The sequence below is a fragment of the Elephas maximus genome, chromosome 12 (genome assembly GCF_024166365.1).
Source record: "Elephas maximus indicus isolate mEleMax1 chromosome 12, mEleMax1 primary haplotype, whole genome shotgun sequence".
NCBI classification, from domain to species: domain Eukaryota; kingdom Metazoa; phylum Chordata; class Mammalia; order Proboscidea; family Elephantidae; genus Elephas; species Elephas maximus.
In genome coordinates this window covers 47,868,970-47,887,841 of record NC_064830.1, presented here as the reverse complement: position 1 = coordinate 47,887,841, position 18,872 = coordinate 47,868,970, and the positions used below count along the sequence as shown (strand labels likewise).

Below are 18,872 nucleotides of genomic sequence, written 5' to 3'. Positions count from 1 at the left end.
GGGTTTCCATTCTCTGGGCTTTAAGTAACAAGGCAAGGGCCGCTGGGTGCGGGGGCGGGGGAATCAGGCTGGTGGTCACTGCAAGTCAAAAGGGACTTGTCAGATGTTAAGGGCATTTGCTAGACATCAGCTGGCAAAGGGGCGGAGGTCAGTGCGTGGCACACCCAAACGCGGTCTGTCAAACACATCTGGGGCTAGTTTCACTTATACGCCTTGGTGGTGACCCGGTGGCCATCTTGCTAATTTCAGCGAGCTAATGCTTGCCTGTCAGTTTGTCTACTGGGATGACTTGCGTGTTGCTGCGATGTTGGGAGCTCTGCCACCGATATTTCAAACACCAGCAGGGTCACCTATGGTGGACAGGTGTCAGCGGCTGAGACTGGGAAGAATTAGCAAGTGAAAACCGTTAGGCTGCGGCGGAACACTGATACAGTGCAGAGCCGGGCAGCATTTTGTTCTGTTGTACGTAAAAGGTCCACATGGTCGCTATGACTAGGCACTCACAACCATCCTGCTTTACGGTTTACACAGCGCTTTGACAAGTTTTGTCGCAATCCTACCCCGCTCGAGGCAACCAGGGATTGGTAAACGGTACTCTGCCCTTATTCCACGAAGAGTAGGCCTCCCTCCTCGGAGAGTAACTGAACGCCGCCGGGACGCCCGCGTCCCAGGCGGGGCCTCCGGGTCGCCTCCTCTGCGCGCGCAGCCACAGTCGCGGAGTCCCTCCCACGTCGCTGCGAGTCCCTAGACCGCTACGTAGGAAGATTGAGCAGCAATGGCCGCCGGAAAGGGCGGCCCCGCCCCCGCCCGTACGTCACTTGTCTGCGACGGCGCCTGCACCGGATACTATGCTGCTGGCCGGGCGCGGCTGCCCCCTGCTGCTACACGTTCGGAAGCGATCGAGGCCTGGGCTCTGTTCAATCCCGGTGAACTTGGGCGAGAACCTTTCGGAGGAGCCCGGTCACTATCTTTCGAGTCCTCGCGCAGAGACGCGCGAGATGGAGAAGGAGGGCACAAAGTGGTGCGGCTGCGCGCAGAGTCGCTTCCAGGTCTCTCTCGGCGCCCGGGCATTGGGGTTCGATGTCTTCCGTCACTGGACAGTGTCAGACCGCTGGCGCCGCGGGAGATGTCACCTCCCCGGGAGAGCGAGGACTCGAACGGAGCCCAGGGCCAGTTCGATCTCGCACACAGAGGATCCGGGGATCACTCTCAGCCCGCCCTGGATCAGTCCGCTACCGAGGTCGCAGAGCTTCCTGACTCAACTTCCAGGGAGGGCCCCTTTCGGGCTGGGGAGCTGATTTTAGCCGAGACTGGCAAGAGAGAAACACAATTTAAAAAATTATTTAGATTGAGCAACGCCGGACATTTAAATAGTAACTTTTTGAGGGCTAGTCCTGTTCAGCGAGATCTTGGGGAAGTTCCCCGGCCAGATGCTGAAGAGTTCTTCGGGTAAGCACTTCATGCTGAGGAGGCCGGCCTTGGAAGACTATGTATTATTGATGAAAAGAGGGCCTTCCATATCATATCCAAAGGTAATGCGACGGGGTTTAGGTGCATGTTGGTTCCAGAAGAAGCAAAGACAATAGTAAGGTCCGCTGTATTGGATGGAGCCCTGGTGGAAACTGGCTCAACCCTACAGTCCTGATGAATGTACATAAAGCATGCCTCAGAACATTTAAATTTTTTTCTTGTTCTCAGTCTTTTTTTTTTTTTTTTAACCAATGGATACCTTATGATGAAAGTTACCATGTTGCTAATTTTAGGAAGAAACGCTCATAATTTAATTTTAAAAAATTTACCCAAGTATTTAAGACTTACTGGATATGACTGACATTGCCGTTGAGTCGATTCCGACTCATAGCGACCCTATAGGACAGAGCAGAACTGTCCCACAGGGTTTTCAAGGAGCCGCTGGTGGATTCAAACTGCTGATGACCTTTTGGTTAGCAGCCAAGTTCTTAACCACTGTGTTACCAGGGCTCCAGACTGACATACTACCTTGGCCTAATTTCATTTCTATTAATCCATGCTTCTTCCCGTTTAATACTTCTTCTCACTTAAGTAAGGCATGACTATGTGACCTTGGGCAAATTACTGAGCCTCTTTGATTGCTTGTCTTTAAAATGGGGATGATGAAACCTATCTCATTATCCTGATTAAACAAGATAACGTTTGAAAGTAGTTTTCATAATTATGGAAGCGTGGCACATAGAAAAGTTTTAATAAACAGCTCTTATTCTCATCCATGATATTTCTGTTAACAAGATAAGTCTTCAATTACAGTGTTTGGCAGATGGATCCTCCTGTTTATCCCTAATATTTTAATTGTAAATTAGAGGTTCATCATTTCATGTGGAGATTATAACTTCCTAACTAGTCTTCCTGCCTCTAGTTTTTCTCTACCCTAGTGCGTTTTGTATTCCCCTGCCAGATTAATATTCCTGAGATGCCCTTTGTGTCACCTCAGTGGCTTGGCCCAGATGCTTACCAGGTCAAGTTCAAATGCATTAGACTGACATTCAGGTCTCTCCATTCCTCCCTTCCTGAGATGGGCAAACTGTGTATTTATTCTGTCTCTGCTTTGTTTAAAGCTGTTTCTACTTTGTAGTTATTTCCTTAAATTCTTCATGCCTTTAAGATAGGGCAGTCCGCTGATCTCTTCCTTGTCTGAGCTCCTGTTGTACTTATTGTCTATAATTTCAGCATTATATTGAAGTACTGCCTTATTTGCTAATTGATTCTTGACACTCTCTTATTTTATCTACCAAAATACAAACTTTTTGTAGGTAGGACCAAAGTCTGATCCTATTTTTCACTCCCTTCCTCTCCATATGCAATATAGTATCAGGTACAGAGTAAGTGCCTAGTACGTATTTATTGGACTCTTTTTCAATTACAGGATATGAATATGATACTGCTGCTGATGAATATCAACCCAGGTGATACTGTTTTAGAAGTTGGTTCAGGCTCTGGTGGAATGAGCTTATTTTTATCCAAAGCAGGTAAGAGATTGGGATAAGTGAGCTGGATTTAGAGGACGGAGGAAATACTCAATTCTTTCATAGTAACAAAGTTAAAATACATAAAAATATTTGGGAAAATAATTCATATAACTTTGTGATTGCCTTGAAACCAAATGTAAGCAACTATTTTTCCTCTTTCTGTATATTTGTTCCAGTTCATCTGTTTCTGTCACTTCATTTTCTTTGCTTTCTAATACTCCCTCCATACTTTCTAATGCTTTTACCTTTTTTATTAAGTAAACTTTTTATTGAAGCATAACATACTTACAATGAGGTACACAGATGATAAGTATATACTTCAGTAAATTTTTATATGGGGAGCACACTCATGTGGTTATTACCCAGATCAAGACAGGGAATGTTAACTGCAGACAGAAGCCTCCCTCATGCTCCCTCCCAGTCCCTGTCTCCCCCAAAGGTAACAACTACTCTGATTTTTATTACCATTGATTAGGTTGCCCGTTTAGAACCTCATATAAATGGAATCATACAGTTTGTACTCTTTTGATTCTGGCTGCTTTCGTTCAAGGAGCCCTGGTGGCACAAAGGTTAAGTGCTCGACTGCTATCAGGTCGGCAGTTTGAGCCACTAGCAGCTCCTTGAGAGAAAAGACCTGGTGGTCTGCTCCCGTGAAGATTACATACAGCCTGGGAAACTCTATGGGGCAGTTCTACTCTGCCATATGTGGTCACTATGAGTTGGAATTGATTCGATGGCACACAACACACATGCAAACTTTAATTCAACATTGTTTTTGTGAGATTCGTCCATCGCATGCAGGAGTAGTTCTTTCATTTTAGTTACTGTGTGGTATTTTAAGTAAATTCCATTCCAATCTATTTATCCATTCTGCTGTTGGTGGACATTTGAGTTGGATATTTCGAATACTCTGCTCTGAACATTATTATTGTGCTTGTCTTTTGGTGCACACATGTACACATTTTTGTGGAGGATTTTTTTTTTTTTATACCTAGGAATGAAATTGCTGGGCCATAAGGTATATGTTTTCTCAGGTATAGTAGATACTGCTGAATAGTTTTTCAATGAGATTATACCAATTTACACTTCCATTTGCAGTGTATAAGATTTCCAGTTGTTTTACATCCTCACCAACACTTGGTATCATTGGTTTGTGTTATTTTTATTATGAATATTGTTTTGCTTTTTATTATGGAGAAATTCAGGCGTACACAAAAGTATACAGAATTGTATGAACTGTCATTTTTTTTTTTTTTTTTTAAATGAACTGTCATATTCCCATTACCCAGCTGCAACAACTGTGGCCACTTCTGTGTCCCCCTGTGTAATTTAACATGTTCCTCTGTCCTTTCTATTGACTTAAATCGGTGACTAGATCTAGAAAAAGTTTTAGAAAACTTTTTCAGTAAAGGGCATATAGAAAACATTTTAGGCTTTGCAGGCCATGTGGTCTCTGTTGCAGCGACTCAATTCTGCTGTTATAGTGCAAAAGCAGCTATAGAAAATACATAAATGAATGAGTGAGGCTGTGTCTAATAAACCTTTATTTACAAAAACAGAGAGCAGGCCAGATTCAGCCTGTGGACCATAGTTTGCTGATCCCAGATCTAGAAGTTTAATAAGGTTTAGGTTGCCTTTTCTTCCCCCAAGATTGCTTCATAGGAAATGTTGTGTTCTTCCAAAAGGAGGCACATGTTTGGTTGTTTCTCTTGGTGGTGGTAGATTTTTTAATTTTAGCCGTTCTATGGCTGTATCTCTGTATGGTTTTAATTTGCATTTCCTTGATGACTGATAATGATGTTGAATACATTTTATTGGCCATTTGATATCCTCTTATGTGAAGTGCCTGTTCAGGATTTTTTTTTTTTTTCATTGTGCGTTAGGTGAAGGTTTACAGAGCAAACTAGTTTCCCATTCGATAGTTTGTACATAAGGTGTTCCATGACATTGGTTGCATTCCCCACAGTGTGTCAGCACTCTCCCCATTTCCATCGTAGTTTCCCTGTTCCCTTTTGTCCTGGTTTTCTACTCCTTCCTGCCTTCTCATCTTTGCTTTTGGGCAAATGCTGCCCTTTGGATCTCATATAATTGATTGCTTTAAGGAGTGCATTCCTCTTGGGTGTTATTATTTTATGGGTCTGTTTATGGTTTGGCTGAAAGGTGGTCTCCAGGAATGGCTTCAGTTCCAGGTCGCAAGGGTGTCTTAGGGCCATAGTCTCAGGGTTCCTCCAGTCTCTGTCAGACCGGTAAGTCTGGTCTTTTTTGAGAATTTGATTTTTTGTTCTACAATTTTTCTCCCACTCTGTCTGGGACCCTCTGTTGTGATCCCAGTCAGAGCGGTTGGTAGTGGTAGCTGGGCACCATCTAGTTCTTCTGGTCTTGGGTTTGTGTATGTTGTAGTTCATGTGGTCTATTAGTCCTTTGGATTAAATATTCCCTTGGATCTTTGGTTTTCTTAATTCTTGTTTGCTTTGGATGTAAGAGACCAATAGTTGTATCTTAGAGCCTGTTCAGGTTTTTTACCCATTTTTTAAAATGGATGTGTTCCTTATATATTCTGGTTATGAGTCATTTGCTGAAAAAAAAAAATATATATATATACATATATATATCAGATATCTTTTCCTCTTTGTGGCTTGCCTTTTCACTAGCTTAATGGTCTTTTGATGATCATATGTACTTATTTTTCATGAAGTCAATTTATCAATCTTTTCCTTTATGGTTAGTACCTTTTGTGAGCTAATTAAGAAATCTTTATCTACTCCAAGGTCATGAAGATATTTTCTTATATTATCTTCTGAAAAGTTTGCTTTAGCTTTCACGTTTAAGTCTATAGTCCACCTGGAAGTGATTTTGGCAGACAGGGTGAGGAGGCAGTCAAGATTTCATTTTTTCTTTATGGTAAACCAGTTGACTCAGAACAATTTATTGCAAAAGCCATTCTTTTTTTCACTGCACTGCAGTGTCGCTCTTGTGAAAAATCAAATGATCATATATGTATGGGTTTGTTTCTAGTCATTGTTTTTTAATTGTGCAAATACCAACAAGTCTTGACATCTGGTAATTTAGTTCCCTCAACTTTAATTTTTTCCTAAAAGATTGTCATGCTATTCTTGACCCTTTGCGTTTCCATATAAATTAATAATCCATACAATTAAATTTACTGGGATTTTGATTGGGATTACATTTAATCTGTAGCTCAATTTAGGTAAAATTGATACCTTAATATTACTGAGCTTTGAGATCTACAAACACAGTATACCCCTCCATATTATGTAGGTCTTTCATTTCTCTCAGCAATGTTTCATAGTTTTCTATGTAGCCGTCTTGTACATTTTTATTGGTTTATTACTAGGTATTTGATGTTTTCTCATGCTGTGGGAAATAGTTTAATTTTAAACTTTCACTTTTTGCTTATTGCTGATACATACAAATACAACTGACTTTTTATATTGACCTATTACTAGTTTTCCCCACGTGTCTGTCAGTTTGTCATACTGTGGGGGCTTGCCTTTTGCTGTGATGCCAGAAGCCATGCCACCGGTATTCAGATACCAGCAGGGTTACCCATGGAGGACAGGTTTCAGCTGCACTTCCACACTAAGACAGACTAGGAAGAATGACCCAGCAGTCTACTTCTGAAAAGCATTAGCCAGTGAAAACCTTATGCATAGCAGCGGAACATTGTCTGATATAGTGCTGGAAGATGAGCCCCCCAGGTTGGAAGGCACTCAAAAGATAACTGGGGAAGAGCTGCCTCCTCAAAGTGCAGTCAGCCTTAATGACGTGGATGGAGTAAAGCTTTCAGGACCATCATTTGCTGATGTGACCCAACTCAAAATGAGAAGAAACAGCTGCAAACATTCATTAATAATTGGAACCTGGAATGTATGAAGTATGAATTTAGGAAAATTGGAAAACATCAAAAATGAAATGGAATGCATAAACGTTGATATCCTAGGCATTAGTGAGCTGAAATGGACTGGTATTGGCCGTTTTGAATCAGACAATCATATAGTCTACTATGCCAGGAATGACAACTTGAAGAGGAATGGTGTTGCATTCATCGTCAAAAAAGAACATTTCAAGATCTGTCCTGAAGTACAACGCTGTCAGTGATAGGGTAATATCCATATGCCTACAAGGAAGACCAGTTAGTACAACTATTATTCAAATTTACGCACCAACCGCTAAGGCCAGAGATGAAGAAATTGAAGATTTTTATCAGCTTCTACAGTCTGAAATTGTTTGAACGTGCAATCAGGAGTTGTGGAATGACATCAAGGACATCATACATGAAGAAAGCAAGAGATCGTTGAAAAAACAGGAAAGAAAGAAAAGACCAAGATGGATGTCAGAGGAGACTCTGAAACTTGCTCTCGAATGTCAAGCAGCTAAAGCAAAAGGAAGAAATGATGAAGTAAAAGAACTGAACAGAAGATTTCAAAGGGCGGCTCAAGAAGACTAAGTATTATAATGACACATGCAAAGAGTTGGAGATAGAAAACCAAAGGGGAAGAACACATTTGGCATTTCTCAAGCTGAAAGAACTGAAGAAAAAATTCAAGCCTCGAGTTGCAACAGTGAAGGATCCTATGGGGAAAATATTAAATGACGTGGGAAGCATCAAAAGAAGATGGAAGGAATACACAGAGTCATTATGCCAAAAAGAATTAGTCGACGTTCAGCCACTTCAAGAGGTGGCATATGATCAGGAACTGATGGTACTGAAAGAAGAAGTTCAAGCTGCACTAAAGGCACTGTCAAAAAACAAGGCTCCAGGAATTGATGGAATATCAATTGAGATATTTCAACAAACGGATGCAGCGCTGGAAGTGCTCACCTATCTACGCCAAGAAATTTGGAAGACAGCTATCTGGCCAACCGACTGAAAGAAATCCATATTTATGCCTATTCCCAAGAAAGGTGATCCAACCGAATGTGTAAATTATCAAACAATATTAATATCACATACAAGCAAAAGTTCATTGAAGATCATTCAAAAACGACTGCAGCAATATATTGACAAGGAACTGCCAGAAATTCAGGCTGGATTCAGAAGAGATCATGGAACCAGGGATGTCATTGCTGATGTCAGATGGATCCTGGTGAAAGCAGACAATACCAGAACATGTACAGTGGTACATGTTTACCTGTGTTTTATTGACTATACAAAGGCATTCTACTGTGTGGATCATAACAAATTATGGATAACATTGCGAAGAATGGGAATTCTGGAGCACTTAGTTGTGCTCATGAGGAACCTATACATAGATCAAGAGTCAGTTGTTCAGACAGAACAAGGGGATATTGAGTGGTTTAAAGTCAGGAAAGGTGTGCGTCAGGGTTGTATCCTTTCATCATACCTATTTAATCTGTATGCTGAGCAAATAATCCAAGAAGCTGGACTATATGAAGAAGAACGAGGCATCGGGATTGGAGGAGGACTCATTAACAACCTGCATTATGCCAATGACATACCCTTGCTAAAAGTGAAGAGGACTTGAAGCACTTACTGCCGAAGATCAAAGACCACAGCCTTCAGTATGGGTTACACCTCAACATAAAGAAAACAAAAATCCTCACAACTGGAACAATAAGCCACATCATGATAAATGGAGAAAAGATTGAAGTTGTCAAGGATTCCATTTTACCTGGATCCACAATCAACACCCATGGAAGCAGCAGTCAAGAAATCAAAAGATGCATTGCACTGGGTAAATCTGCTGCAAAGGGCCTCTTTAAAGGGTTGAAGAGCAAAGATGTCACCCTGAAGACTAAGGTGCGTCTGACCCAAGCCATGGTATTTTCAATCGCATCATATGCATGTGAAACCCACTCGACGGCACCTAACGACAACAACGTTATTAGTTTACTATAGGTTCTTTTTAGATTTCTGTGTACATGATGATGATGTCTGTGAATTATTATCATTTCTAATTCCTTTTCCCTCCCCTTCCCTTACTGCAGTGTCTAGAACTTTCAGCTCAGTGTTAAAGAACACGGTGAGATAGAGGGCATCTGTGTCCAATCCCTTTCAGGGTGGGGGGAAGAACTTTCAATATTTCACCATTAAGTGTAATATTTGCTTGTCCCCTGATTCTTCGAAATCCAACATGTCACCACAGTCAAATTCTATCGAATATCTTTTGAACCTACCTTTACTGCATCCTTACTCTCAGGCCTTTTATCATCTTTACTATGTTGCATCCAGATACATAATTATAATAAAATGATAACAAATACTTTAAGTATCAGACACTGTTTTAAACACTATACAGAGAACAGATCGTTCAATCTCATAATAATCCTGAAATTAAAAAAAAAACCAAACCTGTTGCCATCGAGTCATTTCCAACTCATACTATTATTATCCTCATTGAACAGCGGAGGGAGCAGAAGCATGAATCATTAAGTAACATTCCAGCGCCAACAGCTAGGAAGTGACAGAACCCAGCAACTGTGGCTCCAGAGGACGTGCTCTTAACCCCTACACTGTACTATTTTTTAGTTTCCTTGCCTCCTGTGTGGTTCTTCCAGGTCTTTCTCCAAAGAACGATCTTTCTAAATGCAATCTGATATGCTCTGTTAAAGCTTTGTAAGTGGTTCCGCAGTCTCCTTAGGGTAAAATGCAGTATTTTTAGCAAGGTACACGGGCGCCTAACCATCTGGCCCGTCTCATTTCTCACTATTCTTCATCTCGTATTTTATTCTCCACTAGTATTGACTGGCTTTTAGTCCCCTAAACGACCCAGGCTCTCCCTGGTTCCCCTGCCTTTGCATGCCAGGTCTGGAATGCTCTTCCTCATTTGCTTCCCAGCCAACCCCTCAACCTTCATCTCCTGCCGCATCCAAGGAGCTTCTTCCACCCTTGTGTTCCTCTCCTACACGTAGTCTTGTGTCCTGTACTTATTACTGTGACACAGCTTTGACATTGTCATGTGTTTGTTTACATGTCTGTCTCACTACTGGACTCCACACTGTGAGCTTCTAGAGGGTAAGGAACATGCCTTTGATCTTACAGTAGCCTCACACTTTGTTATAAATTCACATTGTTAAGTGAAAGCATTCATTTATGAATTTGTCACAGATTTGGAAAGAATCCAAATTTGGGTTTGCTGGATTTGAAAATGGGTCATAGATAAGTCATCTGAGCCACTGTTCCTGTTCATGTCTGATGACCCACAGAGGGATATAAACTGGCTGCAGCCTCTCCTCCCCTCTCCGGGAGTCAGGTTTGCTTTGGCTTGTCTGGCTGCTTGTGCCATGTCCCCTTCTTCACCTAATAATAGACTGCCGAGCAGTCACAGCATTCTCTTTGGGTAGATTTTATAAAGATTACAAAAAGAAATAAATTGAAATTAAACCGTTTGCTCTTTGGCCTATTCCCATCACATACAAACATAATCCAGATTATACTAGGTTAGTAAATTCATTCTGGTTCCACAGATCTTTTGTTTGACTCTTTTCTATACATAGTTAAAGGCAGTCATTCCTTCACAATATGTGACAAATTCATAAATGAATGCTTTCACTTAACAATGTGAATTTATAACAAATTGTGAGGCTACTGTCAGAGGAGTATTGTGGCATGAATAGTCCCAAACTATGAGTAGTCAAGAAATTATTGCTATTTAGCTTTGGAATGGAGGCCTGGTGGCACACTGGTTGAGAGCTACTGCTGCTATCCAAAAGGTCGGCAGTTCAAATCCACCAGGCACTCCTTGGAAACCCTATGGGGCAGTCCTTCTCTGTCCTGTGAGGCAGCTATGAGTTGGAATTGACTCGACAGCAACAGGTTTGTTTTTGGTTTTAACTTTGGAATGGATGATTTCCCTCCATAATTTTTTCCTCCAATTGTTTAGCTTATGCTATTATTAACATTAATTTTTATTCCCTGAGAACATAATGACTTACAGCTGGAGTTATGTTTCCAAAGACATTCTGGAATTTAAAGTTTTTCTTAGTAAAATCAGACTGACTGAGGTGGGACAGCCTCCAAATAGTATCAAATTGCCTCAGATAGAAGAGGGTGGAAGATTACTTGGCTTAAGTTAAAATGTAGCAGTCTTCTCTGGAGCTGCAGTACTATGCTAAACAGTTTAAAAGTTCTTCTGACACACGTAAAAATACAAATAGCTTTAAATATGTGAAAGACTCAGCCTCATTCATAGCAAAAGAAATGCCATTAAAACTACAGTGAAACCTGTGAGAGTCGGGAGCTCGAAGGGGACTGTTGTGTTTTTCTGGGTCTTGCATGTTTTCTGCCTTTGACAAGGTGCATGTCTTACCACTTTTCTATCATTTCTTTTAGTGGAAGATATTTTAGTTTTCCTTCTCTGACAGGTTGCTGCCTTTCACAGGTTCCAGCTTTTGCAGGTTAACTGTATTCATTATGGAGCCCTGGTGGTGCAGTGGTTAAGAGCACAGCTGCTAACCAAAAGGTTGGCAGTTTGAATCCACCAGCAGCTCCTTGGAAACCCTATGGTGGGGCAGTTCTACTTTGACCTATAAGATCACTATGAGTCAGAATCGACTCGATGGCAAAGGGTTTGGTTATGGGTTTTGGTATTTATTATTAGAGTGATACAGAAGTGTAAATTGGTACCACTTTTTTGGAGGACAATTTGGTAATAATTTTCAAAATAAAAATACCAATACCTCTTCAGCCAGCAATTCCATTTTTAGGACTTTATCCTGTAGATATACTGGCTCATTTGTACAAAAACTTAGGCATAAGAATTTTCATCATAGTATTGTTTGTAAGACCATAAGACTGGAAACAGCTAAACGTTCATTGGAAGGTAACTGGTAAATGAACTATGGCGTAGCCATATAATGGAATATAATAACTGTTAAAAAGAATGAGGTAAGTCCATAATCACTGAAATGGTGTTGTTAAGTAAGAAAAGAAGGTACAGGACAACGTGTATAATTTGCCACGATGTGTGTTAAGAACACAGAGAGATACTTGCACACTGGTGTAGGTGTCTACTATCTTGGGAAAGGCAAGTAACTGGCAATATGGCTGCCTCTAATGAGAGATTGGGGTCAGGGATGGGATGGAAACTTTTGTAACCCTGAACTCTTTGAATTATTTTTTCATGTACATGTAATACCCTTGCAAAATTAATGTTTGACACTCTCTTTATAAACTGAGTAGTACTATGAAATGTCATAAGTTATTTTTTATTTAATTAAGTTGGATCAAAAGGGCAAGTGATAAGGTTTGAAATAAGAAAAGACCACCATGATCTGGCTAAGAAGAATTACAAACAATGGCGTGATTCATGGAAAATAAGTCATGTGAAAGAGTGGCCAGACAATGTGGATTTTATTCATAAGGATATTTCAGGAGCAACCGACGACATGAAATCCTTCACATTTGATGCAGTAAGTTTTCGCAAGGAAAGTAGGTCTTATGTTATTAATACAGAGTACAAGAAAAACAGGACCAGGCTTCTTTTGTATGGGCAAAGGTCTTCCTTCATTATTTGCCCCATTTCTGTCTCTAAGGGTGGGAAGAATATTTTCCTTCAATGCCCCTAATGATCATGGTGGGATCTGGAGCAGAGAGAAACATCTAGTCAGGTGCCAAAGTTGTCAATAAATGTGGGGTAACAACCAGAGACTAAGAGGAGTAGTTGGGCATGATGAACCTGAGCGTTTCCAGGATGGAGGTGTGATAACTTGGAAGCAGCATTGGGAACATGTTGAGCCTGACTTCATGTTTTGATATTTGAGGGAATACATAGCTTCCATTTGAGAGGGAGCAGGCAAGAGGCATCTTTAGACAGTTACGATGTAGAGGAGTGTTCTTTAAAGATGTTGAGGATAGAATTTATCATGAACGAAGTTCAAGAAAGTGGAGAGGAGGGATTTGTGAGGAAGAGGAGCAGTGGAAGGGTGAATTAGGGGAGAAACAGTACACATTAGTATGAAGATAAAAGTATAGATAACAAGAGAGAAGGATATTCTAACCAAAGATGGCGGCGACATGGGACATGGAGGGACTAGCTGGCTTCAAAGTTTCAGAATTCTAGTAAAAGCTGCCGCATCCTTGGTGATGCCACTTAACAGCTCACAGCTTGACACTATAGACAGGTTTAGGTAAGGAGTCTCTCTTTCCTTAATTAGCTCCTGGAAAGCTAGATTATCATAGGACCTTAATGAAGAAAGCTAAGTGAGAAATGAGGCACAGTTCACAGAAGAAGAGAAATGATTTTATCAGAAGTGATTCCCATCTCTAGTGGCACAGCTTACTGGACACAAATGCCGTAACTCTCTCCTCATCCTGGTTTGGCTTCATATTTACAGCTCAGTAAGTGGAAATAAGAATTGCTCTATTTCGGCCATCCACAGGAATATCAAAAATACCTGGTGAGATAATTCATATAAAGTACACAGAACAGTGCCTGGTACATAATGAGCATTAAATAAATGGTTTTTTGTGTGTGTGTGTGTGTATTCATCATTATTATTTCTCTTTTTCATTTTTCTCCAACTGCTTAAATTCTTTTCCTTCAAAACTTAGATCATAGGCCATCTCCTTCATGGAATATCTCTTAATCATCTAGCTGGGGGATTATTATCTTCCTCTGAATTACTGAACCCCTTTGTTTCTTAATTCAACAAACATAACCTACACTGTGTCTACATACTATGATAAGTCAGAAATGAATGATACATTTAAAGGAGCAGCACTTTGGCATATAAGTAGTTATTAGAAAGACTCAGAATTATGAAACCCTGTGGCTATAGAATTGGGTACAATGAGTAAGCATGAGGAGATGAAGCTGGAAACACAGTCATGAGGGATTAGATAATGTAGAATGTTGTATGTATGTCAGGTTAACATATATGAAAATTATCTTGTAGATAATGGAAAACTTGATGAATTTTTAAGTAGGGGAGTAGAATGTCCAGATTTCTGTTTCAGAATAATTCTAGTGGAAGAATGGAGGCTGGAAGTCTCCTTAGGTAGCTGTTGTAATATTTCAACAAGATATGATGAGGTCTTGATCTAAGGCAGCAATAATAGGATGAATTTGAGACGTACTTATGAGGTAGATTTGTAGGGCTGGATCACTTTAATTCAAACAAGTATTAAAACCCCACAGATTGTCAAAAGAGAATTCAACGTAAAGAAAGTGATGACACTAAGTTTCTAGTTTGAGCAACTGGGTAAATGGTGATGCTGTTAACTGAGAACAGGGCATTCAAGAGCTTTAGCAGGTTTTTTGGTTATCTAACACTGGTCCTTGTCAATAACATAGTAAAACTATTGTCTAAGAACCAGTTTATGTCTGTCATGTTGATTCTTTGAGTCATTCACCACATCCACTGCTATTTACTATTGGAAGCCAACATCATCCTTCCTTGCCCTGTGTATGTTGTTGTTACTTGCTGTCAGGTCGACTCATGGTGACTCCATGTGTGCAGAGCAGAACTGCTGCATAGGGTTTTCAAGGCTGTGACTTTTTGGAAGCAGATCACTAGGCCTGTCTTCTGAGGTGCCTCTGGGTGGATTTGAACTGCCCGTTTTTCAGTTAACAGTCCAGTGTTTGGCTATTTGTGCCACCCAGGTTCTCCATTCTATGTATCCCATTGCCTTTGAGTCGATTCTGACTCATAACCCTGTAGCATAGAGAATTGCCCTGTAGGGTTTCCAAGGCTGTAAATCTTTATGGAAGCAGACTGCCGCATCTTTCTCCCATGGAGTGGCTGGCAGGTTTGAACTGCTGACCTTTTTGGTTAGCAGCCAAGTGCTTAACGATTGTGCCACCAGGGCTCCTTATTCTTTGTATAAAAAAACCAAAAACCACATCTGGTGCCGTCGAGTCAATTCTGACTCATAGCGACCCTATAGGACAGAGTAGAACTGCCCCATAGAGTTTCCAAGGAGCACCTGGAGGATTCAAACTGCCAACCCTTTGGTTGGCAGCCATAGCACTTAACCATTACGTCACCAGGGTTTCCCATTCTATGTATAAAACCAAAACCAAACCCAGTGCCTTTGAGTCGATTCCGACTCGTAGTGACCCTGTAGGACAGAGCAGAACTGCCCCATAGAGTTTCCAAGGAGCTCCTGGCGGATTCGAGCTGCCGTCCCTTTGGTTAGCAGCCATAGCACTTAACCACTATGCCACCAGGGTTTCCTATGTATATACTTTGAAAATTAAGGTAGACATGTCATTCTTTAAAACTCTCCAGTGGCTTTTCTCATTCTGAGTAAAGCTACCAATCAGTTGCTGTCAAGTCAGCTTCAACTCATTGCGATCCCATGTATGTTAGATTAAACTGTGCTCCACAGGGTTTCCAGTGACCGATTTGTGTAAGTAGATCATCGAGCCTTTTTTCCGAAGAGCCTCTGGGCGGACTCGAACCTCCAACTTTTCAGTTAGCAGCTGGGTGCATAAACGGTTGACACCACCCAGGGACTGCTTGATTAAAGCTAAAGCCTTTGTAACGGCCTGCAAAGTTCTACATAATCTGGCCCTCCCCAACTCCTACCATATCCCCACCATTTTACACCTCATATCATTTTCTTTTTTCTCCACTGCAGTGACAGTGGCCTCCTTACTCTTTCTCAGACTCACCAAGTATCCTATTGCCTTAGAGCATTTGTATTTGCATTCTTACCCTCTAAATTTCCACATGGTAAGCTTAGTCATTTTCGTGAAGTCTCTTCTGTATGCGCTTCCTCTCCCTGCCTTGTCCCTCCCCATACCTCTTATTCTGCTTTATAGTTGTTTGTATTACTAATTACCCTCTGGCATATATATTTATTTTTTGTTTAATATCTTTCCGTTTGTTAGAATATAAGTTTCTGTGAAAACAAAATAGTATATAAGCTCCTATTCATTGTACCCTTACTACCTAGCAAAATGCTTGCCTTGTAGAAGGGGCTCAATAAGTATTTAGTGAATAAATTAACAGTGAATGATGGCCCTTGGTCCATTAAAAGTTAAAATATATATAAACAATAGAGTAATTTATCATTTGGTAAGTATATTGATGTGCTAACAACTCTTAGCCTTCTGGTGTTATCCACCAAGAAAAATTATTCTTTTATATTTTGACCATATTTATTTTTGTTTTTAATTATTTGAAAGTTTCAGTCCTTTCTTTACTCATTGTATTCATTGAGCATCTTTTATGAGTACAGCCGTGTACTCTACAATTGAATGAAGAATAAAGAATCAATAAGGGATGTGGTCCTTACATTTTAGAGAACTCTAAAATTAATATTCAAGACTTTTCTTTTGAACATAAAAAATTTTAAACGTATGTGAGATAATGTGAATTTCTATTGGCAAAAGTTGAGATAAAGCATTTAAACTTTATATATGTACCTAACTTAAAAATTCCTGTATTATTAGTATTCCCAAGTGTAAGACATGCAATTATGCTTTTTATGTATAGTTAAGTACTATAACAAATTCTATAAAATAAACACCCTTTGCTGAACAGTAAAGTCACAGTTAATAGTACTATATTCTTAAAAGAAATACTTTAACTGGGAAATTGCTTTCCAAAATTATGCCATTTCACCACACTAAGAAAAGAAAACCTGTGCTTTATTTAAACAAAACTCAGCTCAACTCTCTTTTTAACCCCCACAGGTAGCTTTGGATATGTTGAATCCTCAAAGTCGCTTTGCCTGTTTTATACCCAAGTCTTAAACAGGGCGGCATATGTGCTGTATATCTAGCAAAGTGAGTAATGTGGTTTTTCTTTGTAATGTGATTTTTAAACATGCTTTTATTTCATCTAAGTGTCAAATTAAAATTTTCATTTTGTAATTGAGTAGGGTATATGTGTCATAGTAAAACTGTTATAAAATGAACACATGTCCCGAATTCAGTTTACCCAAACCCACTGCTATCAAGTCAATTCTGACTCATAGCGACCCTACAGGGCAGAGTATAACTGTCCCATAGGGTTTCCAAGGCCGTAAATCTTCACAGATGTAGACTCCCACATCTTTCTCTCACCGAGTGGCTGGCGGGTTTGAACTGCTGACCTTTCAGTTAGCAGCCAAGCGCTTAACCACTGTGCCACCAGGGCTCCTTAATTATACTGCTGTTTAAACCATCCTTTATATAAATGATAATATAAGATGCATATTTCTTCTTAGAATTTGGGAAAAAAAAATTTAAAAGTGTAATGTGGACAGTAACGTTAAGTTATGGTCTCTGTAATTTTCTACTTAGTATTATGTGAAATTGCTTATGTGCCCTATCTTTCATTTTCACTTTTCCCACCCTTGATTTAATTATAGCATTTCAGTTTGGGTAAGAGGTGTAATGAACCTAAAATAAAGCTATTACTTTAGTATAAATTTAAGGTATCTTTCCCTTTCCTGAAAGCATTACACAGGTTATTGAACTTTTAACTGGAATTCACATCTGTGAACTTGCTCTCTCGTGTGAAAAGACAAGCGAAGTCATTGGTTTGCTTGGCAAAACAGAAAAATGGAATTTTATATCAAAAAGTAGTACCTAAAATCAGCACAGATTTACAATTATATTCTCAAAAGAAAATTGGAGTTGAAAGTGAGATGTTTCAAGAGGATGACCATGGTGAGCTTTAATTTTATGTTATGCATGTATTTGCAGTAAAAAAAATAGAGAATGAGTGTATTGGCCAATACATTTTAAAAATATTCCCCATTTTATTTTCCTATAGAAATTGAAATGTAGTATTTATTCTGTTAAAATCTGTAAGGGATAAAATAATGACTTTTCCTGCCTTTTCTGTAAACTGATATCTCTGAAGAACTGAGCTTCTTAGAATACTCATATTTCACTTGTTTCTAAGAAGGAGCTTAGATTGTGAAACGGTTTAAATATTCTAAGGAATGTTTTAATTTAGATCAGTGAGTATTACTAAGAGAATGAGTTTAATAGGACCTAACATGCAAATGGAAACCCTGGTGGCATAGTGCTTAAGAGCTATGGCTGCTAACTAAAAGGTTGGCATTTTGAATTCACCAGGCACTTCTTGGGAACCATATGGGGCAGTTCTACTCTGTCCTGTACAGTCACTATGAGCTGGAATTGACTCAACGGATTTGGGTTTGGTTTTGTTTAGTATGCAAATAGCTAATATTCCAAACAACAACTTCTGAAATACTGCTGGAATTCTTCAAAGAACTAAATTTAGGTCCTTGTATGTACACATTATCTAGGCCATGAACAAGTTTTCAAATAGCCATTGATTTATGATATGGACTTATCTCTTTGATTATATCTATATACAATTTTGTCATATAACACTAACAAATTATTTATGTAAGATAAATGGCAGAGTAGCTCTAAAACAAATGCTGAAAAAAATATCTGGGAGAAAAAAACTTACAGTAGAAGCAGTAATTTGTATTTTAACAGTTTTTGTGAACAAATTATAAAAATTTTATTTAGCTTACAGTATATATTTTGTGTTACACCAGAAGAATCCTATTCTGATTTCTCATATGGATCGCTTCCCTATATTGCTAGGCCTGTACACTGGCAAACTGGTCACACAGTTGAGTAATGTTTTCAGGCATTATTAAATCATGGTTTTCTTCTAATTATTGAATTGACCTTACTTTTTCCCTTCTTAAATTAGCTTTTCTTGTCAAGTTGAGGAAGTTCAAACCACAACTGAACTGAATATCCCAGATGACAGCAACTGAATTGAAGACTGGAAAGTACCAAAAGAGAACTTTATATTGTAAATCACTGCTTTCATAGATTGGTATTTTTAGCTATTACTATCATTGTATAACCTTTTTTACATATAGTTTTGAAAAATAACCAGAGCTAAAGAAAGATGTATGACATTGCAAAACTGCTTAAATGTCCCATTTTGACATCTGTCTTA

At 39.5% G+C, this 18,872-nt stretch overlaps 1 protein-coding gene across 1 annotated transcript; it reads left to right on the top strand.

Moving 5' to 3' along the window:
* Positions 1 to 746: 746 nt before the first annotated feature.
* TRMT61B (tRNA methyltransferase 61B) lies at positions 747 to 18,611 on the top strand. The gene is given in 9 exon segments (XM_049903805.1): positions 747 to 1,384; positions 1,386 to 1,532; positions 2,900 to 3,002; positions 12,205 to 12,395; positions 16,628 to 16,654; positions 16,656 to 16,720; positions 17,375 to 17,452; positions 17,454 to 17,587; positions 18,457 to 18,611. Coding segments are annotated over 9 exon segments (1,440 nt in total). The 5' UTR covers positions 747 to 775; the 3' UTR covers positions 18,543 to 18,611.
* The last annotated feature ends 261 nt before the right edge of the window (positions 18,612 to 18,872 follow it).